A 21,710-nucleotide genomic window follows, 5' to 3' on the forward strand; every position below is an offset into this window, starting at 1 on the left:
CCATGTGCATATGTATTCACCCCTTTTGCTAGGAAGCCCTTAAAAATTTCTGGTGCAAGTAATAACCTTCATAAGTCACATGCTTAATAAAACGAAGTCAATCTATGTGCAATCTAAGTGTCACATGGTCTGTCAGTATATACACAGTTTCTGAAAGACCACAGAGGCTGCAACATCATTAAACACACATTAAACAAAAGGCACCACTAACCAATAACACCATGAAGACCAGGGAGATCTCCAAACAAGTCAGAAACAAAGTTGTTGAGAAATACTAGTCAGGGTTGGGTTCTAAAAAAATATCCCAATCCCTGATGATCCCCAAAGCCCCATCAAATCCACCATCATTAAATGGAAAGAACATGGTACCAAAACAGACATGCAAAGAGAGGGCTGCCCACCCAAACTCTCAGCTCGGGCAAGGAGGGTATTAATCAGAGAGGCAAAAAAAAAAAAAAAAAAAAAAAAGAAGAAGAAGATCAAAAAGGTAACACTGAAGGAGTTGCAAAGTTCCCAAGCAGACACTTTATGTCTGTCCATACGACCACAATAAGCCATACACTCCATAGAGCTAGCCTTTATGGAAGAGTAGCCAGAAAAAAAACCCTTTACTTACAGACAAAAATTCGAAGGCTTGTTTTGAGTCTGCCAAAAGACATGTGGGAGACTTCCCAAATGTATGGAGGAAGGTCATGTGGTCGGATGAGACCAAATTGAACTTTTTGGCCATCAAGGTGAATACTATGTCTGGCATCAAACCAACACAGCTCATCATCCCAAAAACACCATCCCCACAGTGAAACATTGTGGTGGCAGTATCATGCTATTGGGATTTTTTTCAGCAGCAGGGAAAGAGAAAATGGTCCGAGTTGAGAGAAAGTTTAAAGGTGTAAAATACAGGGATATTCTTGAGCAAAACCTGTTTCAGTCTGTTAGTGTTTTCAAAATGGGACGGAGGTTCGCCTTCCAACAAGACAATAACCCAAAGCATACTGCTAAAGCAACACTTGAGTGGTTTAAGCAGAAATGTGTAAATGTATTGGAGTGGCCTAGTCAAAGTCCAGACCTTAATCCAATTGAAACGCTGTGGTCAGAGTTGAATATTGCTGTTCACCAGAGGAAACCATCTAACTTGAAAGAGCTGGATCCGTTTTGCCTTGAGCAATGGGCAAAAATCCCAGTGGCAAGATGTGGAAAGCTCATAGAGGCTTATCCAAAGTGATTATATATATAGCTGTTCTGTGTGAAAGCCTGAGATATTTGTTTGAGAACATTAGGAAACAAATAGCATCATGAAAACCAAGGGACACATCAGACCAGTCAGGGATAAAGTGATGGAGAAGAGTAAAGGAGGGTTATATTATAAAAAACAAAACAAAAACAAAACAAAAACAACAAGGATAGCCTAAGTTCTGAACATCTATCGATGCACCGGTTGAAATAATCATCCACAAATGGAAGTCATATGGTAAAACTGCAAACCTATCAATATATGGACGTCCACCTACATTGACAAACAGGGAGAGCACTAATTGAAGAAGCAGCCAAGAGGCCGGTGGTCACTCTGGAGAAGCTTTACAGATCCACAGTTCAGGTTGGAGAATCTGTCCACAGGACAGCCATTAGGCCTCGCTGCCACTAGCACTAGTATATAAATAATCGCTCATCCCGAAAAGTGGGACAAGTGTCATGTGTATGTCAGGCATGTGTGCAATTTGTTTCTCAAGAAGCATCCGTACGACATTCATACGCAATGCGTTTTTAAACATCAGAATACTCTATGTACATTCTTGCTAATCTAAACATACAGGTAGATTGATCTATATTTATCCTGTAGCTATATAATGTCATCTCCCTATATATAATTACCTTGCACTCTTTAGAGCATTTCATGTGGCACTAAGATGTTTTGCATGATTTAACCTAATTCTTTTTTTTATCTTTTTTTGTTAAAAAAAAATAATAATATAAAAAAACAAAACGTGGCTATTTTTGGTAACCAGCAAGGTTAAATCAGACAGCTTCAGGCTTATATTTGTCAGGCTGGGAAGGGGGGGGGGGAGAATCGTGAAGAGCCGAGGTGAACCAACAGAATTGGCACATCTTATGTGATGCCCCACTTCTGGGGCGGCTGTGGGCTGGTATGTTTAGGCTGGGAAGGGGCCAATAACTATGGTCCTTCCCAGCCTGATAATATCAGCCCACAGCTGTCTGCTTTACCTTTGCTGGTTACCAAAAATAGTGGGGACCCCACATCATTTACTGAATTTATTGGGTTAAACTAGGTTAAAAACGCCCTTAATATGTAGGGGGGGGGGGGTCATAGCATGTAGGGGGGGTTGTAACATTATAACAGCAGAATATCTATCTTTTCCATATATTTTATTGGTTGCCATGAGGGTTCTGGCTGGGAACTTTTGTGTGAGACTGGCAAATGCAAGTCTATATAGCTTCAAGGAAGAACAAAAAAAAAAAATAAAAAAAAAAGAGAATTTTGTTTACTTACCGTAAATTCTTTTTCTTATAGTTCCGTATTGGGAGACCCAGACCATGGGTGTTTAGCTTCTGCCTCCGGAGGACACACAAAGTACTACACTTAAAAGTGTAGCTCCTCCCTCTGAGCTTATACACCCCCTGGAGAACCAGATCTAGCCAGTTTAGTGCAAAAGCTGAAGGAGAATAGCCACCCACAAGTAGAACCGAGCAAGAACCGGAACAACCGGAGACTCTGTCCACGACAACAGCCAGTGATAACACACGGAACAAGAAAATTGCCAACAGGCAACAGGGAGGGAGCTGGGTCTCCCATTACGGAACTATAAGAAAAAGAATTTACGGTAAGTAAACAAAATTCTCTTTTTCTTTATCGTTCCTATGGGAGACCCAGACCATGGGACGTTCCAAAGCTGTCCCTGGGTGGGAATAAACAGAAAAAACTAAGAAGTAGGCGGAGCCTAACTTCACAAGTGGGTGACAGCCGCCTGAAGGATGCGTCTGCCCAAGCTCGCATCTGCCGAAGCATGTGCATGCACTTGGTAGTGCTTCGAAAAGGTATGCAGGCTAGTCCAAGTGGCAGCCTGACAGACTTGTTGAGCCGTAGCCTGGTGCCTAAAAGCCCAAGAGGCACCGACAGCTCTGGTCGAGTGTGCTTTGAAAAGCTTGAGAGGTGCACCGCCTATGCGCAGCGGTGTGAGACACATAAATCCGGAGAGCACGCACCAGATCCAGAGAATGCAGCGCTTTCTCAAAGCGATGAACAGGGGCCGGACAGAAGGAAGGCAAGGAAATGTCCTGGTTAAGGTGGAAGGGAGAGACCACCTTAGGAAGACAGTCCAGAGTCGGACGGAGAACTACCTTGTCTTGGTGAAAAACCAAAAAAGGTGACTCCGAGGAGAGCGCAGCCAAATCAGAGACTCTCCTGAGAGAAGTTATGGCAACTAGAAAGGCCACCCTTTGAGAAAGACGATACAAAGAAACCTACCTAAGGGGCTCAAAAGGGGGTTTCTGCAATACCGTGAGGACCAAGTTAAGGTCGCAGGGATCCAAGGGCCGCCGATAAGGCGGAATGATGTGAGACGCGCCTTGCATGAAGGTGCGGACCTGAGCCAGCCGGGCGAGACGCCGCTGGAACAGCACTGATAGAGCTGAGACTTGTCCCTTGAGAGAGTTGAGGGACAGTCCTAGCTGCAGACCGGACTGTAAAAAAGACAGAAGGGTCGGCAACGAGAATGGCCAAGGAGGATGGCCGGAAGAGCGACACCAGGACAGGAAACTTTTCCAAGTCCTGTGATAGATCTTGACGGAGGAAGACTTACGGGCCAGTGTCATAGTGGAGCTGACTTCAGGAGGAATACCAGAAGCCGTCAAAATCCAGGACTCAAGAGCCACGCCGTCAAATTGAGTGCCGCAGAATTCGGGCGGAAAAACCGACCTTGCGAGAGTAGGTCTGGACGATCCGGAAGATGCCACGGCATCTCTACGGACAGTTGGAGCAGGTCCGGATACCAAGCTCGCCTGGGCCAGTCCGGTGCAATGAGGATGACTCGACGGCCCTCCATTCTGATCTTGCGCAGGACTCTGGGCAAGAGAGCTAGAGGGGGAAACACGTAGGACAGACGAAACTGGGACCAATCCTGAACCAGAGCGTCCGCGGCGAAGGCCTGAGGATCGTGGGAGCGAGCCACGTAAACCGGAACCTTGTTGTTGAGACGGGATGCCATTAGGTCCACGTCCGGAGTGCCCCACTTGCGGCAGATTAACTGAAACACTGCCGGGTGCAGGGACCACTCGCCACCGTCCACGGATTGATGGCTGAGATAATCTGCCTCCCAGTTTTCTACGCCTGGGATGTGGACTGCGGATATGGTGGACTTGGAGTCCTCCGCCCATTGAAGAATGCGTTGGACCTCCAACATTGCCAGGTGGCTGCGTGTCCCGCCTTGGTGATTGATGTAGGCAACCGCTGTTGCGTTGTCTGACTGGACTCGAATGTGCCTGCCCGCCAACAGTTGGTGAAAGGCTAGGAGAGCTAAAAGCACAGCTCTGGTTTCCAGCACATTGATTGAAAGGGCTGACTCGGACGGAGTCCAAGTGCCCTGTGCTGGAGATGTACCGCTCCCCAGCCGGATAGGCTGGCATCCGTGGTGAGAATCACCCAGGACGGAGTCAAAAAGGAGCGCCCTTGGGACAGGGAGAGGGGTCGAAGCCACCACTGAAGAGAGCTCCTGGTCCGTGGCGACAGAGCCACTAACCTGTGTAAGGAGGAAGGCCGCTTGCCCCAACAGCGGAGAATGTCCAGCTGCAGGGGGCGCAGATGGAACTGGGCAAAGGGAACCGCCTCCATGGACGCCACCATTTGACCCAGCACCTGCATCAGGCGCCTGAGGGTATAACGGCGGGGCCACAGCAGAGAGCGCACCGCTAGCCGGAGAGACTGCTGTTTGACTAAGGGCAACTTCACAAGTCCCGGCAAAGTCTCGAACTGCATCCCTAGGTACGTGAGACTCTGGGTCGGAGTCAGGGTGGACTTGGGAAGATTGACAAGCCACCCGAATTGGGCTAGAGTGGCGAGAGTGAGCGAGACACTCCGCTGACAGTCTGCGCTGGATGGAGCCTTGACCAGAAGCTCGTCCAGATAAGGAAGCACTGCCAACCCCTGGAGGTGCAGGACCGCAATCACTGCCGCCATGACCTTGGTGAATACCCGAGGGGCCGTGGCTAACCCGAAGGGGAGAGCCACGAATTGGAAATGATCCTCTCCTATCGCAAAACGTAACCAACGCTGGTGTGACACTGCGATTGGCACATGGAGATAGGCATCTCTGATGTCGAAGGACGCCAGGAAATCCCCTTGGGTCATAGAGGCAATGACTGATCGCAGAGACTCCATGCGAAAATGCCGCACCCGGACATGCTTGTTGAGAAGCTTGAGATCCAGGATGGGCCGGAAGGTACCGTCCTTTTTTGGAACTAGGAAGAGGTTTGAGTAAAAACCTCTGAACCGTTCTCGAGCAGGAACTGGTACAATCACACAGTTTGCCTGCAAGGATGCCACGGCCTGTGATAAGGCGGCGGCCTTGGAGCAGGGGGGAGTTGAGAGAAAAAAATCTGTTTGGCGGGCTGGAAGAGAATTCTATCCTGTAGCCGTGAGATATGATGTCTCTCACCCACTGATCGGAGACTTGCTTTAACCAAGCGTCGCCAAAGTGGGAGAGCCTGCCACCGACTGAGGACGTGGCTGGAGCGGGCCGAGAGTCATGAGGAGGCTGCCTTAGTGGCAGAACCTCCTGCGGACTTCTGCGGACGCGCTTTTGTGCGCCAGTTGGATTTCTGATCCTTAGCTGAGTTAGCGGACGAGGTGGAAGGCTTAGAGGATGACCAGTTGGAGGAACGAAAGGAACGAAACCTCGATTGATTCCTACCCTGGGCGGGTGGGTTTCCTGGTCTTGGTTTGTGGCATGGAAGTACTCTTCCCGCCAGTAGCTTCCTTAATGATTTCATCCAGCTGTTCACCAAAAAGCCGTGAACCAGCAAAAGGGAGCCCAGCAAGAAACTTCTTGGAAGAATCTGCCTTCCACTCTCGAAGCCACAAAATCCTGCGGATAACAAGAGAATTAGCTGAAGCCACCGCAGTGCGGTGAGCAGCCTCTAGCATTGCAGACATGGCATAAGATGAAAAAGCTGAAGCCTGAGAGGTTAAGGTAACCATCTCAGGCATAGATTCCTTGGTGAGGGAATGCATCTCCTCCAGAGAAGCAGAAATGGCTTTGAGAGCCCACACTGCTGCAAAATTCGGGGAAAACGTGGCCCCCGCAGCTTCATACACAGATTTGGCCAAAAGGTCAATCTGACGGTCAGTGGAATCCTTAAGTGAGGTGCCGTCAGCCACCGACACAACGGTCCGGGCTGAGAGCCTAGACACCGGAGGGTCTACCTTTGGGGAGTGAGACCACTCCTTGACCACCTCAGGTGGAAATGGAAACCGATCATCAGAACCACGCTTTGGAAAGCGTTTGTCAGGGCAGGCCCTGGGCTTTGTCACAGCGGTCTGAAAACTGGAGTGGTTAAAGAACACACTCTTCACTCTCTTAGGCGAGGTAAACTGATGTTTTTCTGCCAAAGAGGGTTGCTCCTCTGAGACTGGCGGATTGAGATCCGGCACAGAATTAATAGAAGCAATCAAGTCACTAAGATCTGAGTCACCCTCAGAGAAATCGATGGGATACATAGCCTCCGAGCCACCCGTGAGGGCATCCTCCTCATCTTGAGAGTCAGCTCTTGAGACAGAGCCGTGGGATGAGAAGGGGGAGGAAACCCTGCGCCTTCTCTTAGAAGGACGGGGTCTGGGACCTGTTGATGAATCCTCTGTGAGCTCTGATGGACGGAGGTCAGAGGATAGGAATCCTCTGTCAAGAGAATTAGAGGCACCCTGTGAGGAGGGCTGATGCATATTCATCAAAGTCCTGGACAAAAGTCCCATGGACTCAGCAAATGACTGGGATATGGACCTAGAAAAGGACTCTACCCAGGCCGGGGGTTCAGCCACAGGTGCAGCAGCAGCCCGAGAGACCACTGGGGGTGAGACTCCAGGCTGTGGCACCGCCAAGTTAGAGCAACCATCACAGTGTGGATAAGTGCTCGGCTCAGGCAGCAGGAGCTTACATGCAGTGCATACTGAATAAAGCTTTGGAGCCTTGCTCCTTGTGTGAGACATGCTGCTGGAGTGGGGGCTTTGCAGAGAATGAACCCCAGGGAGAATATACAGAGGTCCACAACCGGAGACCGGCTGTGGCTTACCAGACCGCTGGGCGCGGTGTTGTGTGCCCTCCAGATCCCGAAGCCCGGTCCCCCAGTGCACAGCACCTCAGCAGAGTGCAGAATGTCCCAGAGCAAAGTGAACTCTGCGTGAGAAATGGCCGCCGGAGCGAGGAGAGGGGGCGGGACTAGGTGGCGTTCCTATAGGAGAGCGGGAACTGGAGGGCTATAGAGACCTGCAGGGGAGGAGGGATGCCCCAGCAGTGGGGAGTGTCCCTCCCCTGTGTAGAACGGCCGCCGGGAGGAGCAGAGCCTGTCCCTCTGCATGAGTGACATGCGAGGGCAGGAAAACGAAACTAGGCCTCCGGCGAAGTCGGGGCCTAAATTTAAGCGGCGAGGCCGACAAGCAGGCACCATCGGCGCGGTTCTCAGGCAAAAGCTAGAGAACCCGCCGGAAAAGGCAAAATAATCATATACAGCATACTCTCCCCATACAATAAAGAACCGGGACCCCCAACACATAAACGTCTCAGGTACTTAGCTGCTGAGACGCAGGGCCAGGTCCCTGGGGATGAGTGCTCCGGTCCAACAGGATCCTCAAGGGGCTGTGGATGGAGACCGGACTCCTGCCAGGCATGGAGACCGTGCTGGCTCCCACTTCAAGCCAGAGCCCAGGAGGGATGGTGAAGGAGCGCGGCATGTAAGGCTCCAGCCTTGGAAATCAACCTTAACAACACCGCCGACACAGTGGGGTGAGAAGGGACATGCCGGGAGTCCAGACTTGGATCCACTTTTCTTCAAACTCTTTCCAAAAATCAAACAAATCAGATGAGAATGCATGTGTGGATGTATGCCTCCTGAACACAAAGCGTTAAACTGGCTAGATCTGGTTCTCCAGGGGGTGTATAAGCTCAGAGGGAGGAGCTACACTTTTAAGTGTAGTACTTTGTGTGTCCTCCGGAGGCAGAAGCTAAACACCCATGGTCTGGGTCTCCCTATAGGAACGATAAAGAAAAATCGGACAGCACATGCATCATCTGTGTACTGTTTGTTTATTTCTCACACCCATAGTTTTCCATTGGAGAGTTTTGTGCGATATATGCCGCCATACGCAGCATGCGGCGATTGTTTGCTCAGCCGATTACATCGGAGGAAAAACTTGCAGATGCACACTGCCTCACTAAATAAACAGTGTTACGAGGGCAATCAGATTTTTTATTGGATTGCACTTGCTATTTTTAATAGCATGTCGGAGCGAGGCCTTAGTCGTATACTTCACAAATCTGGCCTTTATGCAAGAATAGCAAGAAGACAAACAGTTTTGCAAGCACGCCATAGGAAGTCCCATTTGCAAAAAAGCCATGTAGGGGACACAACTAGCAGAAGGAAGACTGTGATCAGATGAGACTAAATTATAACTTTTTGGGCTAAGTGTAAAATGCTATGTGTGCCAGAAAACTAACTGTATATCTCTCTGAAAACAGCATCCCCACTGTCAAACATTGTGGTGGCAGGATCATGTTGTGGGGTTGCTTTTCTTCACCATGCACAGGGAAGCTAGTCGGAGTTGATGGGAAGATGGATAAACCTAAATAGAGGCAATCCTGGAGAAAAACCTGTAAAGCTACATGCAAACGTTGAGCATTTGGTGAGTTTTTTTTACCTCAGTATTTATAAGCCAAAACCAGGAATGGGTAATAACTCAGAAGTGGTGCCCGATTTTCTATTATACTTTTCCTCTGATTATCCCGCTCCTGGTATTGGCTACTAATACAGAGGTAAAAACAAAATCGCAACATACGAATGTGGCTTTAAAAGACATCAGATTGGGGTGTAGGGTCACCTTCCAGCAGGGCAACGACCATAACCATACTGCCAGAACTACCATGGAATGGCTTATATGAAAGTATATTCATGTGTGTGAATTGTCCAACCACAGTCCAGACCTAAATCCCATTGAGAATATGTGACAAGACTTGAAAATTGCTGTTCATAGACAGTCTCCGTCCAACCTCACTGAGCCGTAGTGATTTTGCAAAGAAGAATGGGCAAAAATTTCAGCTTCTAGATGTGCATAGCTGGCAGTGCCATACCCCAAAAGACTTGCAGCAGTAAAAGGTGGTCCTACAAAACATTGACTCAGGGGGGGCTGAATATAAAAGCACATCACAATTTTCAGATTTATATTTTTAAAATATTTAGAAAACCCACGCATCATCTGCTTTACACATCAGGAATACTTGCTACTTACTGTTGGTAAATCACAAACAACCAATAAAGTACATTAACTGTACGTCTGTGGGTGTAATGTGCAAACGCTCATGGGGTATGAATACTTTTGAAAGGGTGTGTGTGTGTGTGTGTGTGTGTGTGTGTGTGTGTGTGTGTGTGTGTGTGTGTGTGTATATATATATATATACACACACATATAAAAAGGTGTCTGTGCAGAGACTCCAGGTAAAGAGGCTGTCAGTATAGAATGACTGTTCAAACCAGGAATAGGATCTCTGTGGCCAAACATTTACGTAGACGTTCCCACCTACTAGTTTTCCATATATATTTGCCATTCTCTGGCTCTATGAAACCAGAGCTGTCAATCAAAAAAGGGGGTGGAGAGAGATGGAAAACAAGCAAGTGGGAAGGTACACGTAAATGTTTGGCCCCGCCATGATGCACCGAGCACCTATACTTGGTTTGAACAGTCATTTTGTGCCGGTAAAGTCCCCGGTATTGTATTAGGATGAATTAAGTGCACCTTATAGTTGCTAAGTGCCTCTCACAGAAATGTTCCTCCAGTCAGCAACGCTAAAGAGGAGTACTTTTTGCTTAAATTGCCAGACCGGCCTTCCCACAAAGCGGAGGTAAAAACATCAAAAGTCACTAAATTTAGGAGCAAGGTGTTTAAAACCACCTTTACACTTGTATTCTACCTTCAGGGCCTGAATCAACAAACAGGAGTGTTTCACTCATTTCTAATTAAATGGTAGTTTCAAAAATGTTTACGTCAAAAAAGGAACATACAACACCTATGTACAAAACTGAATTACAATGCGGTGCTCCTTTCTAATGGGAAGAAATATTGCACAGTATATTCTACAATTTTTAAGGAAAATCTCACCACGATGTTTTCAGGATACACGTTGTCACTGTACGAGCCATCATCAAAGTTGACTTCGTAGAAAATGTGAGTAGCGCATCCAATGACCCGGCATCGATAGTACAAACCGTTCCGATTTCGTCCAATCACAGTCTGACCGACACTCACCTCCTTGGAGTCTGTACTCTGTAAGGAAAAAAGCAACTAATGACGGATTATATGACCAGATTAAAAAAAAAAACCACCCAAAACATTTTAAAGTGGAGTGGATTTTTATGCACTATGTTTATTAGAACTGCAGCCCAGGGCAAGACTCTTCTTCTGACCATCTGACCACAGTCTCCATGCTGCAGAATCTGCACCAAGGATGTGGCATGCCAGGCTAAAGCCTTGGCGCAAGCTGTGGAATCCTACCCACTCCAAAAAAGTTGAGGCCTGCTCCCACTGTGTATTCATTCTTCGGATATAGATAGACTTTCAATACCTTAGTGTTAAACAGTCATTTAACAAAAACTGCAGCAAGCAGCCTAGTAAGTGACATCGCTAGAATCGGAAGTTCTGCCCCTACGTTATGCAGTTCTCAGATATGGGAGAAAAAAAAAAAACCTGGTGATAGATTGCAAATTAAGGTGACCAATCTTATTCTGCTGGGAATAGCGCACATTTGCAATTGGGGGGAGAATTAGTCCCACGCAAAACACGTTTGATAGTTTCGGTCATCCTGAAATAATTGGGGTACACTAATACAAGCTCTATGAACACTAGGTCTGTCTGTGAACACCGTTCGCGTTGCAATCCAAAATTCTAAGGTTAATCAAAGAAGAAAGTTCAATGTAAAGAAGAAGCAATAAATCCCCACAATCCAGACATGGAGCCAAAATTCATTTATAATAGACAGACTAAATGGAAACTATGCCATAGTCAGATAAATCAATGTGAAATTCCTTATGGAAACCATGGACGCCATGTCCTGTAGACAAAAGAAGAGAAGGACCTTCCAGCTTATCAAAACATAGTACAAATGCCTGCATCTCTCATGGTACGGGGTTACATCAGTGCCTGTAGAAGGGGGACCTTACAATTCTTGAAGGGCACTATATATAATATATATTAATTTATATAGCGCTATTAATTCCACAGCGCTTTACATACATCATCACTGCCCCCCATTGGGGCTCACAATCTAAATTCCCTATCACTGTGTCTTTGGAGTGTGGGAGGAAACCAGAGAACCCAAAGGAAACCCACACAAACACGGGGAGAACTTTCAAACTCTTTGCAGATGTTGAACCCAGGACCCCGGCCCTGCAAGACTACAGTGCTAACCACTGAGCTACCATGTAAATAATAACAGAGGCTCTAACAACATATGCTTCCATCCAGACTGTCTATTTCAGGGGAGGCCTTGTACATTTCAGCAAGACCATGCTAATCCATATCCTGCATCCATCACAACAGTACGGCTTCTCAGAAGAAGAGTTTGGGCGATAAACTGGACATATGTAATCCAGACCTTTCACTGATTGAAAACAAAACATCTAGTGGATTATGAGAAAAAAAAAAAAATGCAACAACAACCCGGAACTGTTGATCAGCTAGAATCCTACATCAGACAAGAATGGGACATCGGTCCTCTCCCAAACTCCAGCAACTGGTCTTCTCTATTAGGGTACTTTCACACTTGCGTTGGACGGCTTCCGTTGCTATCCGCAGCCTTGAGGAATTACGGTAACCGTTGCAGAAATCAGTTATATTCCTCATAGACTTCTATTAGCTACGGATAGCAACGGATGCTCTTGCATTGCATCCGTCCCGCGGCGCATCAATTGTTTTGACGCTGACTGCGAGTAACCGTCTGGCGGATGGAATGCTGCATGTAGCGTTTTTCTGTTCTTGGCGGAGTGTCAAAAAACGCAACCTGCAGGAATCCGTAGGCGTCAGTTGTTTTTATAATGGATGCCTATGGTGGCGGATTCCGTTAGAATCCGTCATTTGACGGATTCCGTTAACGCAACCGTCTTTACACAACTGCGCATGCTCAGATGTGTAAAGTCAAGGAAAAAAAAAACCTATAACGGATTGCGTTATTTTGTACGATCCGTAGCATCCGTTGTGCCACTATATGCAACGCATCCGTTGCATCAGTCACACAACACAATGCTATGGATCCCGTCCAACGCAAGTGTGAAAGTAGCCTTACCTGACCATTTACAGACTGTTGCAAAGAGAAGGATGGTGGCTACATAATGGTAGAATTGGGATTATCCCAACTTTTTTTTGAGATGTGTTGCTGCAATAATTTTCTAAATGTGTTTATTTTTTCCTAATAACATGGGAAAATGTCTAATTTTCACCTTCGGATCTGTGCTCTATATTCTGTTGTGAATCCAATAAGCCTTCCAAATCATTGCATTCTTCTTTTTATTTTACAATATATCCCAACTGTATTTTAATTGGAATTGTAGAATTCTACAAACTAGCTGTTGTGATAAAATCTAAACATTACCACGTATCTGCCTGGCACCGCGAAACAGACACTTTATGGACCTAGAAGTGTTTTGTTTTGCCTCACACCATTCATTTGACTAATGTAATAAAAATCCTAGTGGGGTGAAATGGTGAAACCCTCCAATTCCACCGTTGTATTTTTAAGTTTTGTTTAAAACGAAGTTCATTGTGTGAAAAAAAAATAAAAAAAAAAAGCAAGCAATGCAGGTCAAAACTATTTTAGCATAGCAAACACTAGGCAAAATACCTGCGGCTTCGCTTGTGGAAATAAATGTTAAATTGTTAGTTATGCTGTAAAGAGGATAGCCATCATATCCTAGCTGTGTTTCTTCAATCAAGCTGCGAGGATACTTGTTAGTGCATTTTACTTTGTGATTACGGTACTTCAATGACCTCGATGAGTTTTTGTTTAAACACCCTTGCTGTTAAATCATGGTCGATCAGAGGGGCCCATGAGGTCTTCCCTCATCTCTGGCAAAGCTGAATGACATTAACTGTATAGGCAATATGTGCAGAAAGCACATTTTTTAAGAAATCTGCACCAAATTCTGCATGCCCATCTTTCCATGCTTGGACTCAGGAGTTGTTCCCAACAAGTATGAAAGAAGTGGTTATGGAGGTAGACTTATAGGTGGGAAATGGACACCCTAGGCGATTCCAAGTTACACTTTGCTTCACCATGTTCGCATATTACGTCCATTGTGTCTATTATGACTTTCAGATGTGACCTACAGTCCTGAATTGGGTCGTAGTTAAACGCTTCCAAACTTGTCAGTCTGCCTTCATCTCTGCATAAGTTGCATGTGTGTAAGACAGTCATTTAGACAACGTTCATCCTTTAATTCAGATGTTTCTGCATCCCTTAATTCAGCCAGTCTCCTTAGATCCTGAAGACACTATTCCCTATGTTCAGATGTTTCAGCTTCACTTGACACTGCAAGTTTCATATGTTTCTCCTGAAGACAACATTCCCACTGTTTAGATGTTTCAGCTGCCTTTGATTCAGCCTCTCTTCCGATTCTCCTGAAGATGACATTCCCGTTGTTTAGCTGTTTCAGCTGCCTTTGATTCAGCCTGTCTCTTCCGATTCTCCTGAAGATGACGTTCCCGTTTAGCTGTTTCAGCTGCCTTTGATTCAGCCTGTCTCTTCCAATTCTCCTGAAGATGACATTCCCGTTGTTTAGCTGTTTCAGCTGCCTTTGATTCAGCCTGTCTCTTCCAATTCTCCTGAAGATGACATTCCCGTTGTTTAGCTGTTTCAGCTGCCTTTGATTCAGCCTGTCTCTTCCAATTCTCCTGAAGATGACGTTCCAGTTTAGATGTTTCAGCTGCCTTTGATTCAGTCTGTCTCATGCGTTTCCTTTCAAGCAGAGACTCGCATTGTTCACTTGTCTCAGCTGCTTGAGATCGTTTTGCTTTTAGATTTTGGATTAACTTGCTCAATAGATGGTCATTTTTGGGGGCGGATTTACAAAAAAAAAAAACTTTAAAAAAAAGTCCTTAGTATTATTGACCCATAGTAATCACCTCACACTGATCAAAGATATAATAGGTGAATCTTTATATAGAAAAGCAGAAAGTGTGCGCCCTGAAGGATCTCAGATTTTCATTTAAGTAAACTGCCTCACAGTCAGACTGTTTTAGTTGTTCATAGCAACCAGAGCTCAGCTTTCACTTTACCTCAGCAGCTTCAATATGAAAAGCTGCACTCTTACTGACAGGCAATTTTCATAAATAGAGGCCCCAGTTACTTCTGCAGTGACTATAGGCAAACAGAACCACTTTACTTGGAGACAATTCTCAAAAATGAGGCCCCAGATATATTTGTAGTGGCTATAGGCAACCAGAGCTATCTTACTGGGAAGCAACTCTCAAACAAGGCCCCAGTTACTTGTGCACTGGTTGTTGACAGCCAGTGCTAGTTACATACTTTAGAGAGCGCCAACAGGTTGCCCCACCTTAACGACTATATGGCTGTAACCCCCACTCTTTGGACCCTGTGGGCAAAAATTGTAGTTTTGCATTCAACACACAGACACCCATTTTCTCCTTTATTTCTAAAAAGAAGGGAATTTTGTTTACTTACCGTAAATTCCTTTTCTTCTAGCTCCAATTGGGAGACCCAGACAATTGGGTGTATAGCTACTGCCTCCGGAGGCCACACAAAGTATTACACTTAAAAGTGTAAAAGTGTAAACCCCTCCCCTCTGCTATACACCCTCCCGTGCATCACGGGCTCCTCAGTTTTGGTGCAAAAGCAGGAAAGAGGAAACTTATAAATTGGTCTAAGGTAAATTCAATCCGAAGGATGTTCGGAGAACTGAAACCATGACCAAGAACAGTTCAATCTGAACAACATGTGTACACAAAAGAACAAACAGCCCGAAGGGAACAGGGGCGGGTGCTGGGTCTCCCAATTGGAGCTAGAAGAAAAGGAATTTACGGTAAGTAAACAAAATTCCCTTCTTTGTCGCTCCATTGGGAGACCCAGACAATTGGGACGTCCAAAAGCAGTCCCTGGGTGGGTAAAAGAATACCTCGGTAAAAGAGCCGTAAAACGGCTCCTTCCTACAGGTGGGCAACCGCCGCCTGAAGGACTCGCCTACCTAAGCTGGCATCTGCCGAGCGTAGGTATGCACTAGATAGTGCTCCGTGAAGCGTGCAGACTCAACCAGGTAGTCGCCTGACACACCTGCTGAGCCGTAGCCTGGTGCAGCAACTCCCAGGACGCACCCACGGCTCTGGGAGAATGGGCCTTCAGCCTTTAAGGAACCGGAAGCCCAGCAGAACGGTAGGCTTCAAGAATTGGTTCCTTGATCCACCGAGCCAAGTTGACTTGGGAGCTTGCGACCCTTTACTCTGGCCAGCGACAAGGACAAAGAGCGCATCCGAGCGGCGCAGGAGCGCCGTACGAGAAATGTAGAGTCTGAGTGCTCTCACCAGACCTAATAAGTGCAAATCCTTTTCACGTTGGTGAACCGGATGAGAACAAAAGGAAGGTAAGAAGGTATCCTGATTGAGATGAACAGAGGATACCACCTTCGGGAGAAATTCCAGAACCGAGCGCAGAACCAGCTTGTCCTGGTGAAACACCAGGAAGGGGGACTTGCATGACAGCGCTGCTATGTCAGACACTCTGCGGAGTGACGTGACTGCACTAGGAAGACCACCTTCTGCGAAAGGCGTGAAAGAGAATATCCCTCATTGGCTCGAAGGGTGGTTTCTGATCCCAGGGTTCTAGCCGACGCTTGTAAGGAGGGACTATGTGGCAAACCCCCTGCAGGAACGTGCGTACCTGAGGGAGTTTGGCTAGACGCTTTTGAAAAAAACACAGAAAGCGCCGAAACTTGTCCCTTAAGGGAACCGAGAGACAACCCCCTTTTCCATTCCGGATTGAAGGAAGGACAGAAAGTGGGCAAGGCGAATGGCCAGAGAGTAAAACTCTGATCAGAGCACCAGGATAAGAAGATCTTCCAAGTCCTGTGGTAGATCTTAGCGGACGTTGGTTTCCTGGCCTGTCTCATAGTGGCAATGACCTCTTGAGATAACCCTGAAGACGCTAGGATCCGGGACACAATGGCCACGCAGTCAGGTTGAGGGCCGCCGAAATCAGATGGAAAAAACGGCCCTTGAGACAGCAAGTCTGGCCGGTCTAGTAGTGTCCACGGTTGGCCTACCGTGAGATGCCACAGATCCGGGTACCACGACCTCCTCGGCCAGTCTGGAGCGACGAGGATGGCGCGGTGGCTGTCGGATCTGATCCTGCGTAACACTCTGGGCAGCGGTGCCAGAGGAGGAATACGTGAGGCAGGGAAACTGCGACCAATCCTGCACTAATGCGTCTGCCGCCAGAGCTCTGTGATCTTGAGAACGTGCCATGAATGCGGTGACTTTGTTGTTGTGCCGGGACGCCAATAGGTCGACGTCCGGCTTCCCCCAGCGGCAACAAATCTCTTGAAACACGTCCGGTCGAAGAGACCATTCCCCTGCGTCCATGCCCTGGCGACTGAGAAATTCTGCTTCCCAGTTTTCTACGCTCGGGATGTGAACTGCGGAGATGGTGGAGGCTGTGGATTCCACACACAGCAGAATCCGCCGGACCTGCTGGAAGGCTTGCCGACTGCTTGTGCCGCCTTGGTGGTTGATGTATGCCACCGCCTTGGCGTTGTCCGACTGAATTCGGATCTGCCTGCCTTCCAGCCATGGCTGGAACGCCTTTAGGGCTAGAACACTGCCCTTATCTCCAGAACATTGATCTGGAGGGAAGACTCTGCTGAGTCCATGTACCCTGAGCCCTGTGGCGGAGGAAGACTCCCTGACAGACTCGCGTCCGCCGTGACCGCAGGCCAGGATGTGGGCAGGAAGGACTTTTTCCTTTGACAAGAGTGGGAAGAAGCCACCACTGAAGGGAGGCCATGGCTGCCCGAGAAGGAGCAACGTCCTTGTCGAGGGACGTCGATTTGCTGTCCCATTTGCGGAGAAAGTCCCATTAAAGTGGGCGCAGATGAATCAGCGCAAACGGAGCTGCCTCTATTGCTGCCACCAACTTCTCTAGGAAGTGCATGAGGCGCCTCAAAGGGTGTGACTGGGCTCGAAGGAACGATTGCACCCCTGTCTGTAGTGAACGCTGTTTGTCCAGCGGAAGCTTCACTATCGCTGAGAGAGTATGGAACTCCATGCCGAGATATGTCAGTGATTGGGCCGGTGTCAATTTTGACTTTAGGAAAAATTGATGAACCACCCGAATCTCTGGAGAGTCTCTAGAGCCATGTTCAGGCTGTGCTGGCATGCCACCCGAGAGGGGGCCTTGACCAGCAGATTGCCTGAGAGAGTAGGACCGCAACCACAGTTGTCATGACCTTGGTGAAGGCCCGTAGGGCTGTCACAAGGCCGAAAGTTAGTGCCTCGAACTGAAGGTGTTCGTTCCCTATGTCGAAGCGCACGAAGTGCTGATATCCTGATACAATCGGCACGTGGAGATAAGCATCCCTGATGTCGATTGATGCTAGGAAGCCTCCTTGGGCCATCAAAGGCGATGGCAAGCGGAGAGATTCCATCCGGAACCGTCAGGTTCTCTGTCCGTTGAGCAGTGTGAAGTCCAGAACGGGGCGGGGTGATCCGTCCTATCTGGTACCATGAACAAGCTGGAGTAAAAAGCCGCGACTACGTTCTTGAAGGGGAACGAGGATCGCAACTCCTCCTGCCTTCGGAGTGTTCACCGCCTGGAAACGTGCATCGGCTCGCTCGGGGGACGTAGATGCTGTGAAGCAACGAGTCGGAGGACGAGAACTGAGCTCTATCCTGTGACCGTAAGACAGAATGTCTCCTACATCAGTCTTGGACATGTGGGGACCACTCCACTGACCTGGACCGCCATGCAGAAAAGGTTCTCTGTGCCCGGCGGAGGATGAAAATACCCTCGCCTGAGACGTCAAAGACGCTAATTGCGGAGCCCAGGATGACCGCATTGATCTGAGACAGAGCAGCTGAGATAGCCTGGAGTGCCCACCCCTGCAAAGGCCGGGGCAACGGACGCGCCTATGGCTTCATAGATGGATCCCATTAGGAGTGCTGTCTGTCCGTGGCATTTTTGAGCGTGGACCCGCCATCCACTGCTACTACTGATCTAGCCGCCAGTCCAGAGACTGGAGGGCACCTTATGACACTGAGCCGAAACGTTAACGTCAGAGAGGAAGGGGCAACGTGTGTTATAAGGCGTTCAGTAAAACGCTTGTCCGGGAAGGTGTGCTTCTGGACAGTATCTGTGCATTAGCTGGACTGGGACTGCGGTTCGTGCTGGAGTTTACCACGTAATAACTAGAGGCCACCCCTGGAACACGCTTCGTCGCAGACCGATAGAGGCCTGGGGCGATCCCGCAGTGCCCGGGCCTTTGTAAGGGGCCGGTCTGGACTGCAAACTCCTAGTCTCTTAGCCGACCATTTGTCCATAGCCTGAGACATGGATAGTGAAAATGACCCAGAGAGTTTCTCAGCAAAGCTGTAACTCTGTCCCTGCCGCCTGGACAGGGAACGCCGGCGAAGTTTTCATCATGCAAACTCTGTCGCTGTCATCTGTGCAGTGCCCGTAATATAGGCGCACAAGAGGTTAAAATAAGCCATTGTCTTGGCACCCTTACTCTTTAAGAGCAGACAACAGCCTGTCGTCCGCAGAGTAATCAGTGAGGGTATACAGCCAAAAACAAATAATGCTGCCGAACAGTGAAATCATATACCATATAAATAAACACATACATACATACATACATACACATATATATATATATATTATTTTTCAAAGGTGGTCTTCCTAGGGTGTTGTCCCCCCCTTGGTGCCGCAGTAAGTATGTATGTATGTATGTATGTATGTATGTATGTATGTATGTATGTATGTATGTATGTATGTATGTATGTGTATATATGTATGTGTATATATATATATATATATATATATATATATATATATATATATATATATATATATATATATATATATATATATATATATACATACATATATATATATATATACACACACACTGCGGCACCAAGGGGGGGGACAACACCCTAGGAAGACCACCTTTGAAAAACTGGTGCCCCCCCCCAGTGCTCAGTGAGGGGGAAGGAGGATAGCAACGTATGCTCCAGCCCTCCCTACGTTATGATGCAGGGCTCTGTCTGCGGGAATCCGGTGGTCTATAGTGATCAGTGAGGGGGGGCGGAGGACAGCGAGGTGTGCTCCAGCCCTCACTGTCGGCAACATACCGACCATCCCGCCCTTCTCCCTGACTGGCAGGCTCAGGGGCGGGAGTTTAACACACTAGGCCGCAAAAACCGGGGACTAAAGTAAAAACCGCGGCCGGCAAAACAGGCACGGTCGGCGCGGTAGTCCCGGACAAAAAATGCACACCGCAGTCGCAGCTGCGTCTGAGGCCAAGGTGCTTCATGCACCGTGCCAACGGGGACACAGAGTACCTGTAGCTGCAGGGTGTCCCTGACGATACTCCGTCTCCTGTCCGGCAGGGGCTGCAGATGTGGCTTGTAGCCATCAGATTCTCTGCCCCGGGTCTCCCTCAGCTGCAGCCAGAAGTTGCTGAAAAACATGGCTGACAGCGTTCTCTGAGGAGGAGGGAGGCGTGGGCGTAGTCACAAAAAAGTGCGGGAATCTGGTGCCTCAGCGTGGGTAGTGAGGGGGGCGGAGGACAGCTCAATGTACTACAGCCCTCACTGTCGGCGTCATACCGACCGTCCTGCCCTTTTCCCTGACTGGCAGGTCTGGGGGCGGGAGACTCCCATACTGGGCCGACCTCAGTGCTGACTTCTTGTACAGCGTCCCGCCCTTCCCCTGACTGACAGGCCTGGGGGCGGGAAAAGAGTGAGACTAGGCTGCAAAAGTCGGGGACTAAAGTTATAAGCGCGGCCGGCGTATAAGCCCGGTCGGCGCGGTAGTCCCCGGCGCACTAACAGTCCCAGCCGCGCCGCAGTGTAAAAATGGCAGCGGCGGTCAGCGCGGTAGTCCCCATAAACTAACACACCCAGCCACGCTGCAGTGTGTGATGGCACAAGCGCGGTCAGCGCTGCGGTCCCCGGCGCACTAACACACCCAGCAATGCTGGAGTGTTTCTGTGCGCGGTCCCCACGGGGACACAGAGTACCTTAAAGTAGCAGGGCCTTGTCCCTGACGATACTCGGCTCCTTATCCAGCAGAGTCCCCAGGAGCTGTGGATGGAGCACGGTCTCAGTGCCTGGAGACCGATTAGGATCCCACTTCACCCAGAGCCCTAAAGGGGATGGGGAAGGAAAACAGCATGTGGGCTCCAGCCTCCGTACCCGCAATGGATACCTCAACCTTAACAACACCGCCGACAAGAGTGGGGTGAGAAGGGAGCATGCTGGGGGCCCTGTTATGGGCCCTCTTTTCTTCCATCCGACATAGTCAGCAGCTGCTGCTGACTAAGCTGTGGAGCTATGCGTGCATGTGTGCCTCCTTCGCACAAAGCTTAAAAACTGAGGAGCCCGTGATGCACGGGAGGGTGTATAGCAGAGGGGAGGGGTTTACACTTTTAAGTGTAATACTTTGTGTGGCCTCCGGAGGCAGTAGCTATACACCCAATTGTCTGGGTCTCCCAATGGAGCGACAAAGAAAGTAAATTCGGTGGGGGGGTTTGAGAGATTTCGAGTGTTAATGTTCGCCGTACTTTTAGTCTGATGGTAAGGACGTGCCTTGCAAAATTTCACTCATATTGGGTGAAGACTGTGACGTTGTGTATACATATTTATTTTAAATTGTGTTTCGAAGTTTAAAACAATTCCGAACAGAAGAAAAAGGTGTGTGTGTGTGTGTGTGTGTGTGTGTGTGTGTGTGTGTGTGTGTGTGTGTGTGTGTGTGTGTGTGTGTGTGTTACAAGGAATGTCCCATTGAAATTGATTGTAAGTTTTTAAAACATCTTTAAAGAAGTTTTAAACCATCAACTTTGAGAGGATCCGCTTTAAAAAAACGCTGTGTGAACATAGCCTTAGGATGGGTGTGTTCTCACAGTCTTAGCAGTTTTTGGAGTGGAAATTAAGGCTAATTTCACAGTTTTTTTCCATCAGGTACAATCCGAGAAAAAAAACGGGTAAAACTGATCCGGCGCCGGATCCGTTTTATCCCCATTGATTTGTATTAGCGCCGGATTGTGCCTGATGGCCTTGCGTTGCATCCGGCTTTTGCCGGATCCGTCATAATTGCCTAAAGCTGCGGCCGGAGGGAACGTATCTTGTAACTTTTTTTGTCCGGCAAAAAAAACTGCATCGCGCCGGATCTGGCGTGCACACGCCGGATTGTGCCTGATGCCAAAAAGTGATGTGTGAA

At 48.2% G+C, this 21,710-nt stretch overlaps 1 protein-coding gene across 1 annotated transcript in view; it reads right to left on the reverse strand.

The window, feature by feature from the left end:
- KDM4B (lysine demethylase 4B) overlaps window positions 1-21,710 on the reverse strand; it is a 122,688-nt gene that overhangs the window by 19,446 nt on the left and 81,532 nt on the right. The window contains exon 19 of the mRNA XM_075352512.1: window positions 10,373-10,537. Within this exon, the coding sequence (XP_075208627.1) occupies window positions 10,373-10,537 (165 nt within the window). The remainder of the gene's footprint in view (window positions 1-10,372; window positions 10,538-21,710) is intronic.

The sequence above is a fragment of the Anomaloglossus baeobatrachus genome, chromosome 1, assembly GCF_048569485.1.
Source record: "Anomaloglossus baeobatrachus isolate aAnoBae1 chromosome 1, aAnoBae1.hap1, whole genome shotgun sequence".
NCBI lineage: Eukaryota > Metazoa > Chordata > Amphibia > Anura > Aromobatidae > Anomaloglossus > Anomaloglossus baeobatrachus.